The following is a 17,413-nucleotide window of genomic DNA, read 5'->3' on the forward strand; positions in this document are numbered from 1 at the left end:
CATCTGAACACTCTATGTTCACACAGGTGGTTCTCTTTTCTCCACAGGTCTCTTTAATTTTCCTGTAGGCAGTATCTATCTTACCCCTAATGACATATGCTTCTACTTCCTTGCATTTGTCCTCTATCCATCCCTTTTTAGCCAATTGGCACTTCCTGTCAATCTCATTCTTGAGATGTTTTTATTCCTCTTCACCTGTTTCATTTAATGCATTTTTATATTTTCTCATTTAAATTCAATATCTCTTCTGTTACCTAAGGATTCATACAAGCCCTCATCTTTTTACCTACTTGATCCTCTGCTGCCTTCACTATTCATCTCTCAAAGCTACCCATTCTTCTTCTACTGTATTTCTTTCCCCTGTATCTGTCAATCATTCCTAATGCTGTCTCTGAAACACTCTACAACCTCTGATTCTTTCAGTTTATCCAGGTCCCATCTCCTTAAATTCCTACCTTCCTGCAGTTTCTTCAGTTGTTTTAATCTACAGTTCATAAGCAATAAATTCTGATTAGAGTCCACATCTGCCATTGGAAATGCCTTATGATGTAAAACCTGGTTCCTTAATCTCTGTCTTACCATTATATAATCTATCTGAAACCTTCCAGTATCTCCAGGTGTCTTCCACGTAGTATAAGTATATTCATGATTATATATTCATAGTATACATATATTCATAGTATACGTATATTCATGATTCTTAAACCAAGTGTTAGTTATGATTAAGTTCTGTTCTGTGTAAAATTCTAAGAGGCAGTTATCTCTTTCATTCCTTACCCCCCTTCCATATTCACCTACTACTTTTCCCTCCCTTCCTTTTCCTACTATTGAATCCCAGTCCCCTATGACTATTAAATTTTCGTCTACCTTAACTATCTGAATAATTTCTTTTATCACATCAAATATTTCTTCAATCTCTACATCATCTACGAAGCTAGTTGGCATATAAACTTGTACTACTGTGGTAGGCATGGGCTTCGTGTCTATCTTGGCTACAATAATGCGTTCAATATGCTGTTTGTAATAACTTATCCACATTCCTACTTTTTTATTCTTTATTAAAACTACTCTTGCATTACCCTTATTTGATTTCACATTTATAACCCTGTATTCACTTTAGCAAACTTCGCTAATTCCCACTATATCTAACTTTTAAATTGTGAGACATTTCCAGGGGCAGATGTGGACTCTGACCACAATCTATTGGTTATGAACTGTAGATTAAAACTGAAGAAACTGCAAAAAGGTGGGAATTTAAGGAGATGGGACCTGGATGAACTGAAAGAACCAGAGGTTGTAGAGAGCTTCAGGGAAAGTATTAGGGAATGAGTGACAAGAATGGGAGGAAAAAATACAGTAGAAGAAGAATGGGTAGCTCTGAGAGATGAAATATAGTGAAGGTAGCAGAGGATCAAGTAGGTAAAAAGACGAGGGCTAATAGAAATCCTTGGGTAACTGAAGAGGTATTGAATTTAATTGATGAAAGGAGAAAATATAAAAATGCAGTAAATGAAGCAGGCAAAAAGGAATACAAACGTCTCAAATATGAGATTGACAGGAAGTGCAAAACGGCTAAGCAGGGATGGCTAGAGGACAAATGTAAGGATGTTGAGGCTATCTCACTAGGGGTAAGATAGATACTGCCTACAGGAAAATTAAAGAGACCTTTGGAGAAAAGAGAAGCACCTGCATGAATATCAAGAGCTCAGATGGAAACCCAGTTCTAAGCAAAGAGGGGAAAGCAGAAAGGTGGAAGGAGTATATAGAAGGTCTATACAAGGGCGATGTTCTTGAGGACAATATTATAGAAATGGAAGAGAATATAGAGGAAGATGAAATGGGAGATACGATACTGCGTGAAGAGTTTGACAGAGCACTCGTTGAAACAAGCACCCACGTTGAAACGAGGCCCCGGGAATAGACAACAATCCATTAGAAATACTGACAGCCTTGGGAGAGCCAGGCCTTACGAACCTCTACCATCTAGTGAGCAAGAAGTATGAGACAGGCGAAATACTCTCAGACTTCAAGAAGAATATAATAATTCCAGTCCCAAAGAAAGCAGGTGTTAACAGATGTGAAAATTACTGAACCATCAGTTTAATAAGCCACGGCTGCAAAATACTAACATGAATTCTCTACAGACAAATGGAAAAACTGGTAGAAGCTGACCTCAAGGAAGATCAGTTTGGATTCCATAGAAATGTTTAAACACGTGAGGCAATACTGACCCTATGACTTATCTTAGAAAATAGATTAAGGAAACCTACGTTTCTAGCATTAGTAGACTTAAGAGAAAGCTTTTGACTATGTTGACTGGAATAATCTCTTTCAAATTCTGAAGGCAGCAGGGGTAAAATCAGGGAGCGAAAGGCTATTTACAATTTGTACAGAAACCAGAAGGCGGTTATAAGAGTCGAGGGACATGAAAGGGAAGCAGTGGTTGGGAAGGGCGTGAGACAGGATTGTAGCCTATCCCCGATGTTATTAAAACTGTATATTGAGCAAACAGTAAAGGAAAGAAAAGAAAAATTCGGAGTACGTATCAAAATCTATGGAGAAGAAATAAAAACTTTGACGTTCGCCGATGACATTGTAATTCTATCAGAGACAGCAAAGGACCTGGAAGAGCAATTAAATGGAATGCACAGTGTCTTGAAAGGAGGGTATAAGATGAACATCAACAAAAGCAAAAGAGGATAATGGAATGTAGGAAAATTAAATCAGGTGATGCTGAGGGTATTAGACTAGGAAATGAGATGCTTAAAGTAGTAGATGAGTTTTGCTATTTGGGGAGCAAAACAACTGATGATGGTCGAAGTAGAGAGGATATAAAATGTAGACTGGCAATGGCAAGGAAAGTGTTTCTGAAGGAGAGGGATTTGTTAACATCGAGTATAGATTTAAGTGTCAGGAAGTCGTTTCTGAAAGTATTTTTATGGAGTGTAGCCTTGTATGGAAGTGAAACGTGGACAATAAATAGTTTAGACAGGAAGAGAATAGAAGCTTTCGAAATGTGGTGTTACAGAAGAATGCTGAAGATTAGATGGGTAGATCACATAACTAATGAGGAGGTATTGAATATAATTGGAGAGAAGAGGAGTTTGTGGCATAACTTGACTAGAAGAAGGGATCGGTTGGTAGGGCATATTTTGAGACATCAAGGGATCACCAATTTAGTATTGGAGGGAAGCGTGGAGGGTAAAAATCGTAGAGGGAGACCAAGAGAGGAATACACTAAACAGATTCAGAAGGATGTAGGTTGCAGTAGGTACTGGGTGATGAAAAAGCTGGCACAGGATAGAGTAGCATGGAGAGCTGCATCAAACCAGTCTCTGGACTGAAGACCAGAACAACAACATCTAACTTTAACCTATCAAATTTCCTTTTTAAATTTTCTGGCCTACCTGCCCAATTAAGGGATCTGACATTCCATGCTACAATCTGTAGAAAGCAAGTTTTGTTTCTCCTGATAACAACATTTTCCTGAGTAGTCCCCACCCGGAGATCCAAATGGAGGACTATTTTACCTCCAGAATATTTTACCCAAGAGGACACCATCATTATTTAAGCATACAGTACAGCTGCATGCCCTTGGGAATAACTACAGCTGTAGTTTCCCCTTGCATTCAGCCATTCAAAGTACCAGCACAGCATGGCCGTTTTGGTTGATGTTACGAGGCCAGATCAGTCAATCATACAGACTGTTGCCCCAGCAACTGCTGAAAAGGGTGCTGCACCTCTTCAGGAACCACACGTTTGTCTGGCCTCTCATCAGATACCAGATACCCCTCTGTTGTTACACCTACGGTACGGCTGTCTGTACCAATGAGGCACACAAGCCTCTCCACCAATGGCAAGGACATGGTTCATGGGGGGGGGGGGGGGGGGGGGCCAGCAGCCAGAAGCTGTTGATATTATATCCCTTAAAGTGAGATGCACTTAAGGATCCATGCTCACTACAAATAAATTTTAATAACATGTCCATGAAACTTCGTATTGTTTCATTACAATCACAAAATGCGTAAATTTTCAAAAATATATTACACATATACAGCAGATTTCTTCTTATACTTTTCGCTTATATTTTCCAATGAAGGATAAATGTTTTAACCTGCAATGTCATAATGAAATACATAACTTGTTTAAAACAACAATGTCTTTTCTGGGGCACCTACATATAACTATCGACAGTAAATTATTGATCACCTAAGTTACACAGTATGTGCTGAGGATGGCAGAACTTACCTCTTCCTCTTTATAGTGTTTAGGACTAACTTCATCGTACGCAATGTCTATTTCATCTATACTTCTCTCAGCTAGAACCTCTGGCGTCAGGTTGAGGCACTGCAGGCAAACAGAGAGATATCAAAAACTGTCCAGACTTTACATAAACTACTTTTTTAAACAAACTTTATTACCAAAGCATCAAGTAACACTTATTAGAAAGATATTCCAGCCTTCTTTGGAAAATATAAAATGTGATCAGCAGACCTCACAATGATAACAAATAAAATTAGCCTTTCTATAAACTTTATTAAACAGTCACAAGTACAGAGGTATGCAATGAGAAAATTTCAGTGGTCTAAGACAGTGAAGGGAGAAAGAAGACTACCTAAATTATAACTGAAAGCTTTTACTAAGAGTTTACTGAATCTTTTAAGAAAAAAAATGCATGATAAAATATGAAAGTGAAATCTAGAAAAAGAAAGAAAGAAAGAAAGAAAGAAAGAAAGAAAGAAAGAAGAATGAAACATTAATAATAAAAAGACAAAAACAAATAAATGTCAGTAGGTGTTACTTCAATACATGTTTGAATATTTGAAATTTGATAGCTACCCAAAAAACCTAATAGCAGCACAAAAAACAAAAATATATTTCCATTAGGTGGTTGAGTTAATAATTACTCTTAACTGAAAGCTAAATCAGTAATTTTACTTACATTTTCAGTAGAACCATTGTTGTTTTCATATTTTGTCTTGATGGATATGTTGAATTTTGGTATGAATGAGCACTGAAACAAAATTTAAAAAGAAAATTTTAATGGTCTCATACAGGACTTATGTATCACATGTCAAACAAAGCCTTCAATGGAAATGGGTGGAAGGCAAATTTATTCTAACACTGTAAACTGCTCTTTACACTTAATCTTAAACATTCACTAAACTCACAGTTTCCGTCTTCCAACGTCCAGCAAAGATATAAACATATCATGGTGCTACTAACTAGTTCTTCTACAGGAGGGTATGTAGAACAGAGCTGTAGAAATCGCACTATTAGCGTATTAATTACAGAATGACTTGATTTATTAATGGTATGTGGAAAATGGTGATATCCATATTCATTTTTACTTATTTCTTTTAATGAGTGATAAATTTATGACAGTTTCACCAGAGTTCATCCTTCAGAAAAATCTAAGCACAATTTCACAATAATGCTGTTATGGAACTCAGTATATGACATATGGAATTATTCAGCTACTAGCAGAAACTATCAAGAGAATAAAGACAATTAATGAAACTTCCTGGCAGGTTAAAACTGTGTGCCAGACCGAGACTCGAACTCGGGTTCGGGCTCAAGTTAGAATCTCGGTCCAGCTCACAGTTTTAATCTGCCAGGGAGTTTCATATCAGCGCACACTGCACTGCAGAGTGATAATTCCACTCTGGAAGGTAATTAATATTATCTTTTGTGCAAAACCCAATTTTAGCAAAAACATTCAGGTGATGGAGGTAACAGAAGAGAAACTGAGTATCATTATGCTTCAGGATTATCTATAAGTGGCAATTCAGGTATTTTTCAATAAACTATTTCTGACAATGAGACTGACATGACAGTTATCAAAACATAATTTACACCCCGCCTGCCACAATCTGCAGTTTCTCAGAATGATATTTATATTAACTGTTATCCATAATGCCAATGCAATTTAATGATGGTAAATATAAGTGTGTAGTATCAGAGCAAAGTGACACATCATCTGGAAATATGAACAAATATCAAGTATGTCTACATGAACTTTCTAAGATAAATGTTCCATATATATTCACCATGAATGGTAGACAGTATGTAGGCTACATGAAAGTATGAGCGAGTGATTTGTTTTCCTTCTTTTTTGTGTGGGAAAGTCAAAACAATCATCACTAGTGGGCACTTAAGAGCAGCTGCAGCAAATGAAAGACTATCTTCCAAATGGAATACTGCAAGCTGAAAGATGTGTTCCCTGCTTTTTGACTTGCAAACATAGAAAGTGTGGAGTCTGAAATCCCCTAGTTTCCCTTTAACATTATTCTCTGAAGGATAATATTTTCTTGCACCACATCATCATTTGGAAGATGTGACCAAAATGCATTTCATCCCTACTGGAATGAAACACTGATGTAATTGCAAAATGTGTAATTATCTTTTAAAACAAATTTCAAAGGTACAATCATAACAGCAGAACAATGCTACGAAATGGTTAATGGTATCGTGCTAAAGCATGCAAAAATAGAAGTATGAAATATTTAACAAAGGTATGAACCTCTTGCTCAGTGACTCCAAGTTAGTGGATGTCAAATATTCTGTGCTTCAAAGTTTTCATTTACATGTGTCCAGCAAATGAGGAATTTCTGGGTGTATGATAATCATTTAAAGATACACTCTTTTCTCAATCTGGTTCCGTGATCATTGAACAGCCTATTGTCACCAAAGCATCAAAAGATTATTGCCACCATAGAAGAAGCAAATAAAACTGAAGCTCACAAATGTGAATACGAAATTTTAGTTGTGGTGACATGCTGATCAGTGGCATAGTCCAAGATCTAGATTAGGTTGAAAGATGAATATTTGATTGTAAGGAGAAAAGTCAATGAATGAAATGAAAGTAATTATAATTCTTGTTATAACACATATTTTACAAATACTACATTTCAATGAGTGCTTTATGTGTCATAAAGTAGACAGGTGGTATTGGTAGTTTCACTGACCCCCCACCCCACAAACATCATGGCATTTCATTGAAGAGTAGCTGACTACTTTTCTGGTTAATTTCTTTCCATGGGATTTGTATGCACATTGACAAAACATTAACAGTGGTTGCTGAAAGACTATGACCATAAAAGTTGCCAACAAACCACATCCCAGACTTTTCATAGGACAGCATGTCACATGAAAGTTCAGCCCAGAGAAAAAGTGTTCTCAGAACATGGCACATCCAATGGAAAAATGTCATGCTGAAATATTGCATACGGGGTTGCCTGAAAGAGGGAGAAGTATATCAAGGACTAAACTGTAGCAGCTGAGATTCAATTGGTCCTTAATATGTAGAGGTCAAGATAATGTGTGGTATCCAAAGTCATACGAAAACGTAACACTACATTTGCTCCTCAATAGTGCCACTACTACTACAGTAGCCACAGTAACATCTACCACATGTGGCCATCATTATACGACAGGTTGATGTGACCATCATTATACGACAGGTTGATGTGAGATTTTAAAAAAGATTACATTTCGTCCCTCCATTCAACAGCTTTAGTTTTCAAGGGCTCATTGCAGTCTAAGGCACTAATTTTCTTAACAATGGAAGCCCACAAAATGGCATGCCTGGAATCAATCCATTCAACAGTGGAAAGCATTGAAACATTGCAGCAATCAGCTCTGAAGACAACTCCAATGACAGAGCCATGCAATATGCGTCCTGCTGAAGTGGGGTAGCTTATGTGTCTCAGTGATACAGGTAGTCATACTGCAGGTGGACCTATATTTATGGAAAGTCTTGACTAACATATTGCTTCTGTTTTCAGCACTTGCAGGGGCAACAGTTTGGATGGTTGAGTGACCTGGACATATGACATTATCCAATACTTTCCTCCTACATTAGTACTGTGAATGGCTGAAAGCAAGTGCAAACTACGGCTATTATGTTTCAGATGGGCATGCAATCTTACTGCATGGCTTAATAATTATGTCACTCTCTTGGGTAAAATATTCTGAAGGTAAAGTAGTTCCTGACTCAGATCTCATGGCAGGGAGTACTCAGGAGGATGTTGGATGTTCAGGGGGTACTCAGGAGGATGTCATCATAAGGAAAAACAAAATTACACTTCTATGGGTTGCTGCGACAATGTTAGATTCCTTAACAGGATAAATAGGTTCAAAATTTTAAAGGGCAAATGGATAGGTAGGTTAGAGAATTTAAGAAGAGAAATGGATAGGTTGTAGTTACATACAGTGGGAATCAGTGAAGTCCAGTAGCAGGAAGAATAGTATTTCTGGTCATGTGAATACACATTAATCAGCAAAAAATCATATAAGAGTGATGCAGGTGCAAGACTAATAATGAATAAGAAAATGGAAATACAGGTGAGATTCTTTTCAGCCCCCCCTCCATCCCCTGCCTGATGATTACACAACCAGAGCCATGATGCACACAAAGCCAACAGCCACCACAGTAGTACAAGTTTACAGGTGAACAACCTTCACAAATAAAGATACTGAAAGAATCTTTAATGAGATAAAATAAATTATTCAGTTAGGTAAGGGAGATGAAGATGAAAACTTAACAGTGATAGGTTGCTGGAAAAGGAAGCAGAAAGAATATGGACAGTGAGACAGCAATGAAATGGAGAGCCTCCTAGCAGAATTGCTCAGAACATAATTTAATCATTGTTAACTTGTTTTAAGAATCATGAAAGACTGTATAGGTGGATAAGACTTGGAGGGACAGAAAGTTTTCTTATATATGACGTAATAACAGTAAGGCAGAGATTTAAAAACCAGATTTCAAAATGCAAAAAACAAGCAGATGAAGATTCTTGGCATAATTTATTGGTTATGACCTGCAGTTTAAAACTGGAGAAACTGTAGAGAGCTAGGAAATTAAGGAGATGGGATGTGGATAAAGTGAAAGAACCAGATGATATCGAGGTTTCAACATTAGACAACTGACAAACAGGAGAAATGAACACAATAAAAGATTAATAAGTAGATCTGAGGAATGAAATACTGAAGGCAGCAAAATGTCAAATAGGTAAAAAGATAAAACCCGGGAGAAAACCTTGGATGACACATGATATACTGAACTGAACTGCAGAAAGATGACACATGATATACTGAACTGAACTGCAGAAAGAAAATATATAAAAACATAGTAAATTAAACAGATAAAAGAGAGTATAAATGTCTAAAAAATTAGATTTATGGACAGCACAAACTGGCAAAGCAAGGATGGGTAGAGGAGAAACGCAAGGCTCTAGATGTAGGCATGACTATGGGAAGGATTTATGCTTGCTAGTGAAAAAATACTGGGAGAAAAGAGAAGATCAATACGAATATTAAGAGCTCATCTGGCAAGTCCGCACCAAGCATACAAAGGAAAGATGAAAGGAATATGTAGAAGGACTACAGAAATGAAATGACCTTGAAGACGGTATTATGAAATGACAAGAGAAAGTAGGTGAAGCTAAGGTGACAGGTATGATACTGAGAACAATTTTGAAAGAACACTGAAAGACCTTAGTGAAAACAAGGCATCTGGAGCAAATCCTTTAGAATTATTGAGATCCTTGAGAGAACATACCTTGGTAAAACTGTTCTGCCTGTTGCACAAGATACATGAGGCAGGCAAAACATCCTTACACTGCAAGACGTATATATGACTCAAAATTCCAAAGACAGGACTTGCTGACAGTTGTGAATGTTACCAAACAATCAATTTAATATGTCCTGGTTGTAAAATTCCAACACCAATCATTAACAGCTATTAGACTTCGACCTCGTAAAAGATCAGTTATTATTCAAGAGAAGTGTAGGAACATGGAAGACAATACTGATCTTATGATTTATAGTACAAAGGCACACTGAAAAGTAATGTCTCTGAATTTTTTATGGGGAAACCTTTATGCAGCTGTTTAAATAAAACAAACATTATTAACATTCTACATCTTTATTCCTCATGTCTAGAAATTTATTTCTCAACATATTGACCCTGGTAATGAACACAATTCTCCCAAAGAGACACCAGTTTGTTGATAACATCACTGTAAAAAGTTTGACTTTGCTGATGGAACCACAACCTCACCTCTCCTTGCACTGCTTCATCACTATCAGCATAAAGTCCTCGAAGGGGGTCTTTACAGAAAGCGACAAAAGTTGAATTGGGTCAAGTTGGTTCTATAAGGAGGATGATTGATGACAGTGGACCCAAGGAGTTAGGTTGTTGCAGAGCTCGTGCATGGTCTGGCATTGCCATGCTGAATGAGAGGGTGCACCATGCGTGGACAGTTAGAAACTCGATTACGAGTGAGTGACTCAAATGAGCAATATGGATGACATGTAATACTTCAACTGATACTGAGAACAGAATAAAAAATTCGGAGGCATTACTTTTCAGCATGCACTTGAATGATAGAAAAGGCAAAGGACTTGGAAGACAATTTGAACATGATGGATAATGTCTTGGAAACAGATTATAAGATGAACATCAACAAAAGTAAAAGAATATTAATGGAATGTATTCGAATTAAATCAGGAAATGCTGACAGAATTGTGTATATTACAAAATGGGATCGCCCAAGTGGTCAAAGGGTTTTGCTATTTGGGCAGCAAAAAAACTGACAACGGCCTAAGTTGAGAGGTTATAAAGTGCAAATTGACAATGGTAAGAAAAGTATTACTGCTACAGAGAAATTTGTTAACATCACATACAGATTTGTGTGTTAAGAAAGCATAAACTTTCACAAAAGTGAGACACATGCAGTTCAGATAAAAGAATAGAAGCTTTTGAAATATGGTTTAGCGGAAGAATCTGAAGATTAGTTGGACATATTGAATAATTAATAAGAAGGCACTGAATGAAATCACTGAGAAAAGAAACATATAAAATTGTGTACAGGCAGTCAAGGCTTGACTACAGTAACCAGGTTCAAATGGATGGATGATACTGTAATTACACAACCATGAAGAGCCTTTTGGGGTAGACTTGCAAGGAGAGCAATTATAAGTCTGGCTGTAAAATTTAATATTAGTGCTAACTATGGAAACATTTTGAGGTAAAGATTAGGGCCAAAGAGCTAAATGAGTAAGTTAGAGTGTCAAGAGTGAAGTTGCAAGATTTGGTAAAGATCAGTAAAGGCAAGTTGGTGATTACTGCTATGTGGTGCAACAATCAATAACATTCAGTAAAATAACTATGTCTAGGGCACTGATTCCAGAAGCAGATAATTGTTTAGCATTTGAAGTCTGTCACTTTAACAGCTTATTCTAAAGTTTTCCTCTTTACTTTCTCTGATATAGCTGCTAGGTCTAGGAGAATGGAGGAAACTTCCTGGAGAAAAATCACGAGACAGGACTAGAATATCAATTTACAGTATGTGGTCAGCAGAATAATCTGTGAAAACTGTAAGGAAATGGTACAGATAGTACAAAACATAAGAACAGCTGCATCAACAATGCACTGTCTATAATGGATGATGATAATCCCATTGAGGAAGTAAAGGTAGAACTGAAATAAAAAGAGTACCACAAATTTTATTGTCCATCTAGATTGCATATATTTTTAAGATTACAACCTATTGCAGTTGAAGTAATGCGCAAACACCTGAAAGCTACATGCATAAGCAGTGTGTTATCATCTGCAAGAGTGCACTGAAAAAGAGCCACACTGTGAACTTCTAATAGAGCCCACCACAGGTGAGTGCCTATTTAAACCCTGTCACGCTACGCTCATTTATCATGTTATTTCTTCTTACATACGTTGTTTTATCTTATTGCGTCCAGTGTAGGTCATGGAGATTGGCATACAGGCGCAGTCTAGTAAAGTTGTACTAACATTCTTGGTTGTGTTGTGTGTCCCACTTACAACACTAGCAATGACAAGTGTAGGAGTGTTCTCCGTGCGGTTTTCAGTCTCTGGTTGGTCATCTGTTGCACCTATGATGTCTAACGTGTTACTGATGAGTTTTTACGCCTGCTGATTGATCAGCAAGGGGTTCTTACTGCGACACTGCAGCATCGCTGTCATTTACCCTCCACAGTATCCGGCTTATGATGGCTCTGTCAGAAAATGGGATGAATTCGAAAAACAAATGCGACAGCAGTTTCGCATGTGTTTGGATCGACTGTTGTTACCTCATGCCATGCTTTCTTTTTGTCTTGATTATTGCTTCGCATGTATCAACTTCTTTGCCAACCAGCCCCCTGTAGGATATGTCTTCTCTCTCTTTTGATAACATGTGCGACCCTCTTTCGAAATACTACTGTAAAGGAACACAAGTCATTGCCACTCAAGTTGAGTTCTATATGAATCACAAGAAAGCAGAACATTCCTATAAGACTTGGGCAGCTGAGCTTCACGGTTTAAGCTGTCATTGTCACTTTGTAACTGATGTACATAAGGAGTTATATGCTGACCAAGTGATTCATGCTGCAATCATTCAGTATGGTTACAGTATATTCTCAATGCACATCACAGCAATCTGCCTTGCGGGAAACGTTGTCTCCGTGACTGCAACCTTCGCAGGCCTTGGACCATCTCCACATCAATTTTGCAGGCTCTTTCCTTAATGCATATTGGCTAACAGTAATTGACACATTGTCTTGGTTCCCATATGTTGTTCGGCACCCATATATTTCGGCCGCTGCCACTGTGCCAGCCCTGTTGAAAACTTTTTCCATCAAAGGATTTCCAGCAATGTTGGTCTCTGTTAACGGCTCTCAGTTTGTGTCACAGGAGTCTGCCTCATCCTACAACACCTGTGAGATTCGCCACATCTTCGTCCTGTCCTTCCACCTGCAGTCCAACAGTGAGGCTGAAAGATTAGTTAGAACATTCAAAATGGAAATGAAAAAGTACATGACTCAGTCCCCATCCACCATTGCCTTGGATCAACTTCTGTCTCCCTACTGTCTTTGGCAACAACAGCCCCACTGAGCTCCTCCAGGGCATTAACCCTGGACGCTCCTGTATCTTGTGCAGCCTGGCCGGGAATGTCAATCCATGCAGCCATCATCCTGTTTCCCACCTGGGGGAGTGAGGGGGACGGGGGATGGTCTAGGCACATGGGTTTGGTCATTGGCCACGTTCCTAGTCTTTTAGGTGAGTAGTAATCTTTTCCTGGACTCTTACTTCAGGATTATGAACCCACAACAAGTATAACCACTGTAAGGTTTACAGACTACAACTCTTTCCACATTTCCTGTTAAAACACAGTAACACTTCAGTCACATTAATAGTTACACAAATGTGTACATATACCTCTGCTACATACTGGGTGAAATCAAACTCCAACAAAATTTCGGATGTTTTTCAGGCTTATTTTCTGAGTATTTTGTTACAAGGGAGCATTTGATTTTCTACCCCCACTTACTTTTGTATCTTATTTCAATGAAAACATAAGCACAACAGTGCAAATGTCTACAGTATGTGCTGTGCGTATCGTTTGGAGATACACTTGTTCCATTTACTCATTGTACATGCCACTGACAACAGCATTGCTCACTTTACTCTTTGCCCTCAACCTTAAGTTATGTACTGCTCGGTTGTCGAAGGTTTCTTTTTCTGATATTGTTAGTTGTATGGTAACACAGCAACATGGAACTTAAAAGTAGACACTCCAGACATCTAAAAATAGGCTGTGCTGAGTAAAAAGACACCAGAAAAAAAACCTAGGTATAGTAATTAAGCTGCAACATAAAATGCTCTTAAAATATAAATCCTTTGCAAGGAGCAAATTGTAATAAACAATAGCCCAGAATACTTATTAAATACTTTATACTTACAGTGTATTCTGAAATCCACATAATTTGGAAAAGGAAGCACATGTAAAAGAAACACTCAATTAGTAAAAATGCCCAGAAAGTATTTCAACTCTATGGAGGCTATGATAAAGAAAGTTAACAGCAAAGAAATCTACCTGTAATTGTGAATGGGTAGTAATTCCATGCTTTCTCTGTAACGTAGAATACTCGTGGTATCAATGACTGAACCCAGTATGGAAGTCTACTACAAAAGAAAAAAAACAAAGCTTAAAAATATGTAAAAGCTTCCAACTAATGAAAGATTTTTGTACACTTGTTCATCAGACTACGAAAGCACCCACTTCACTTACTTTCAAACCTGTAATAATATCACTATTTGAAGCAAAAGCATAATAAACCAAGTACATACTGCACTGATGATAATTTACTAACATAACAATATGAACAGTATTTAAAATGTTATACAATAAATGGAATCCCTTCTGGTTCAAAAGTGATAAAGCAATTGGTTCTGGAAAAACAAAATTCATCAAAAAAAAGATAAGTCTACTATTAACATCCGCAAAATGAGCATCGCTAATGTTTCAAATAATTGGAGAAAATACCAGGGAACCAAAGCAAACAGAGTAATGGCCTTCAACACAAGAACATACTGTTTCAGAACAAACACAATGAACTTAACACAAATTATATACATATAAAAAAAAATTCAGCAACAGTCCATGAATTAGGTTTAGTTTATCACATGGACCAAGATGTGAAGATTGGGCGGCCAGTAGAACACCACTTTAGGAGGTGTGAGTAGGACCTTGGATAGGATGTCCCTCATTCCAGTGCAGGATGAGGGATAATCAAGGCTCTTTCCTGTCCAGAGTGATAGTGGGTGATGAGGGGGACACTCTTTTGTAGTGGTTTCTTGGGGGTGGTGGGAGAAGTGGGGGGCAGGAGGAGGATATGGAATGGGAGACTTGTTTATGGATTAAGTTTAAGGGGTACTGCCTTCAGCATTCTGGGGAAGGGAGTTCTCATCACTTTCAGATACATTGCCCACATGTGGCTAGGTCATATGGGTGGGATTTTTTGGTGTGGAAAGGATGGCAGTTGTCAAAATGCAGATACTGTTGGTGGTTAGTGGGTTTAATGTGGAACCAATGGCCTTTGTAGTCTGGTCCCTTCAACCCCCACATTTTAATGTGGACACAAGTGTTGGTAGAGCCATCAGAGAGATAGAGGTCAACATTCAGGAAGGAGGAAGGACTACCATATTGTGCATCAAAACACATTTTAACCCTTCCACATCTGCACCTGCCATCCAAGAACAAGTAATGCATTTCCTGCAAGAGTCTGTCATCCTGCACCATTAGTCAGAGACTAGCAGCAGCCAGATGAGGGAAACGTTCCACGCATAGGCTGCCATTAACACCACAGCACAAACAGCTGTGTTTGGAGTGGTGCCGTGTCTGCAAGGCAAGGACTGCTTGTAACACCATAGCTTACACACTACATACTCTTTGTTGATTCATTTAGCTTTCTATTTTGTTCAACATCCCATCATTGAACTTCTGTAATTAGTGTATGATTAATTCGATACTGTAATGAAGTGTCATTTTTGTAATATGCACAATATGAGCAAATGATCTTTTGTTTTCCTATATAATCTCTTTGGTTACCTTTAAAATTAAATAATTTTATTTAAATAATTTTGTGTAGAACTACCAATATATGCAAATGTTCTGTTTTATTTAAAATGTTTGTTTGCTGTTATGTAAACTGCTGACCTTCACTAAGGGTTCCTAGTTATTTTGTATGTAAAAGGTGTTGTGGTTCCCCTCGGCAACGGAACTGTGTAGCACGCGGAAATTGTGCTTGGCCTAGGTAGAAAAGGTGGAACAAAGAGTCAGTCAGGGATGAGGCTACCAAACTGTCAACTGCTCATGTAAAAGTTGTATACTGAGCTGGTGCCGAGAGAGGCTTTCCGTGCCGCTTTTCAATGCCTCGGATGGATGGATAAAGAGCTGGAACTATTCTGGAATTGGTATCTATCATCGCCACCAAGAAATGACAGAGTCCAGCAATTCTACCTGCAAATCCACCTACCGACATGCAATTGTCACCACACTGAGCAATCACTGTAATGGAACACTATAGTATTGTACAGTGAAGGATCAGCTCATAGGATGTTATAGTGCACCCAAATATAAGGTAAAATTTGACTGAACTCTTGTACCTACCGTGATTTATCCTCAGTCACATATCCATTTAGGGTTCCTCCCACGCTAAAGTGTTTACCAAGTGTCCTTTACTGAAGGCATATTAAAATTAATATGGCATTACAGTGCGCTAAAATTAATATTGTTTGTTGACAGGATCTTACAAATATCTCAAATTTGTGTTTCACTGTAGTAAAAGTTGAAAACTGCAATTGTGGAAAGTTATATACTCATGCTTGCTAAGCACTTGTTTCTCTTGTGTATTAAAAGTGCATACTAATGGTGTAACAGGGTCAACAGTTTGTCTACTGTGCTCATGCTAGATAACGAATAATAGAAAGGCCACTATCTATGAAAATAGTAACTGCATTATATATAAAAACAAAGATGAGGTGTCTTACCGAACAAAAGCGCTGGCAGGTCGATAGACACACAAACAAACACAAACATACACACAAAATTCAAGCTTTCGCAACAAACTGTTGCCTCATCAGGAAAGAGGGAAGGAGAGGGGAAGACGAAAGGAAGTGGGTTTTAAGGGAGAGGGTAAGGAGTCATTCCAATCCCGGGAGCGGAAAGACTTACCTTAGGGAGAAAAAAGGACAGGTATACACTCGCACACACGCACATATCCATCCACACATACAGACACAAGCACAGAAAAAAAAAATGTTAGTGAACTGTATGAAGAGTCACAAAAAGATAGTTAGCACAGGTGCTCAAAATAAAAGAAAATGTAACAAATTACACATAAGAAAGTAGGAAGAACCATTAGCATTTGATTTCATAGCTGGCAATCAATCACAGGAAACAGTTACAACAACAGAATATCCCAAAGTACGTCACCAGTAGAACCTAAACTGAAACAACCATATGAAACTAACTGAATGAAAAGCAGATGCCAGAGAGATTGAGTGGTAGGATCCAACAGAAATGTAATTCACCCACAGAGTAGTGCCTGCAAAAGTCTCAGTGAATTGGTTCTTGCCTGCCATTCATCATTCTGGGACACTTATAAGGTAAGATTGATAGAGGAGATACACAGAAGAGTGGCAAGTTTGTCATGGGTTAATCTAGTAAGCAAGAGTGTGCCATGGCTGGTTACTGTGGTTTCTGAGAGCATGCCTTCATGAATCAGGGAAATCCATGCTTATAAGGAGACTTATCAACAGTCACTCCTCACACAAACAATACATGATGGAACAGAAAAGGGGTAAAATGATATCAGAATCAAAAGTACTCCCCACCACTCGCCAAAATGTGGTTTACTAACAAGGGAACCTCCCCATCGCACCCCCCTCAGATTTAGTTATAACTTGGCACAGTGGATAGGCCTTGATAAACTGAACACAGATCAATTGAGAAAACAGGAAGAAGTTGTGTGGAACTGTGAAAAAATAAGCAAAATATACAAACTCGTCATCAGTCTTGGCCACATAGGCAACATAAAGGACAAAACGAGC

General features: G+C 38.1%; 1 protein-coding gene across 2 annotated transcripts in view; it reads right to left on the reverse strand.

The window, feature by feature from the left end:
* The window catches only part of LOC124605249 (cytoplasmic phosphatidylinositol transfer protein 1), an 85,658-nt gene that overhangs the window by 50,185 nt on the left and 18,060 nt on the right, over nt 1-17,413 (reverse strand). For both annotated transcript variants that reach the window (XR_006978693.1, XM_047137223.1), the window contains exons 3-6: nt 13,896-13,984; nt 13,762-13,769; nt 4,943-5,014; nt 4,249-4,347 (exon numbers count right to left, since the gene is read on the reverse strand). Coding sequence is in view for 1 of the 2 variants with exons in the window: in XM_047137223.1 (XP_046993179.1) it covers nt 4,249-4,347; nt 4,943-5,014; nt 13,762-13,769; nt 13,896-13,984 (268 nt within the window). In the remaining variant the exon portion in view is untranslated. The remainder of the gene's footprint in view (nt 1-4,248; nt 4,348-4,942; nt 5,015-13,761; nt 13,770-13,895; nt 13,985-17,413) is intronic.

This window comes from Schistocerca americana, chromosome 1 (genome assembly GCF_021461395.2).
Source record: "Schistocerca americana isolate TAMUIC-IGC-003095 chromosome 1, iqSchAmer2.1, whole genome shotgun sequence".
NCBI classification, from domain to species: domain Eukaryota; kingdom Metazoa; phylum Arthropoda; class Insecta; order Orthoptera; family Acrididae; genus Schistocerca; species Schistocerca americana.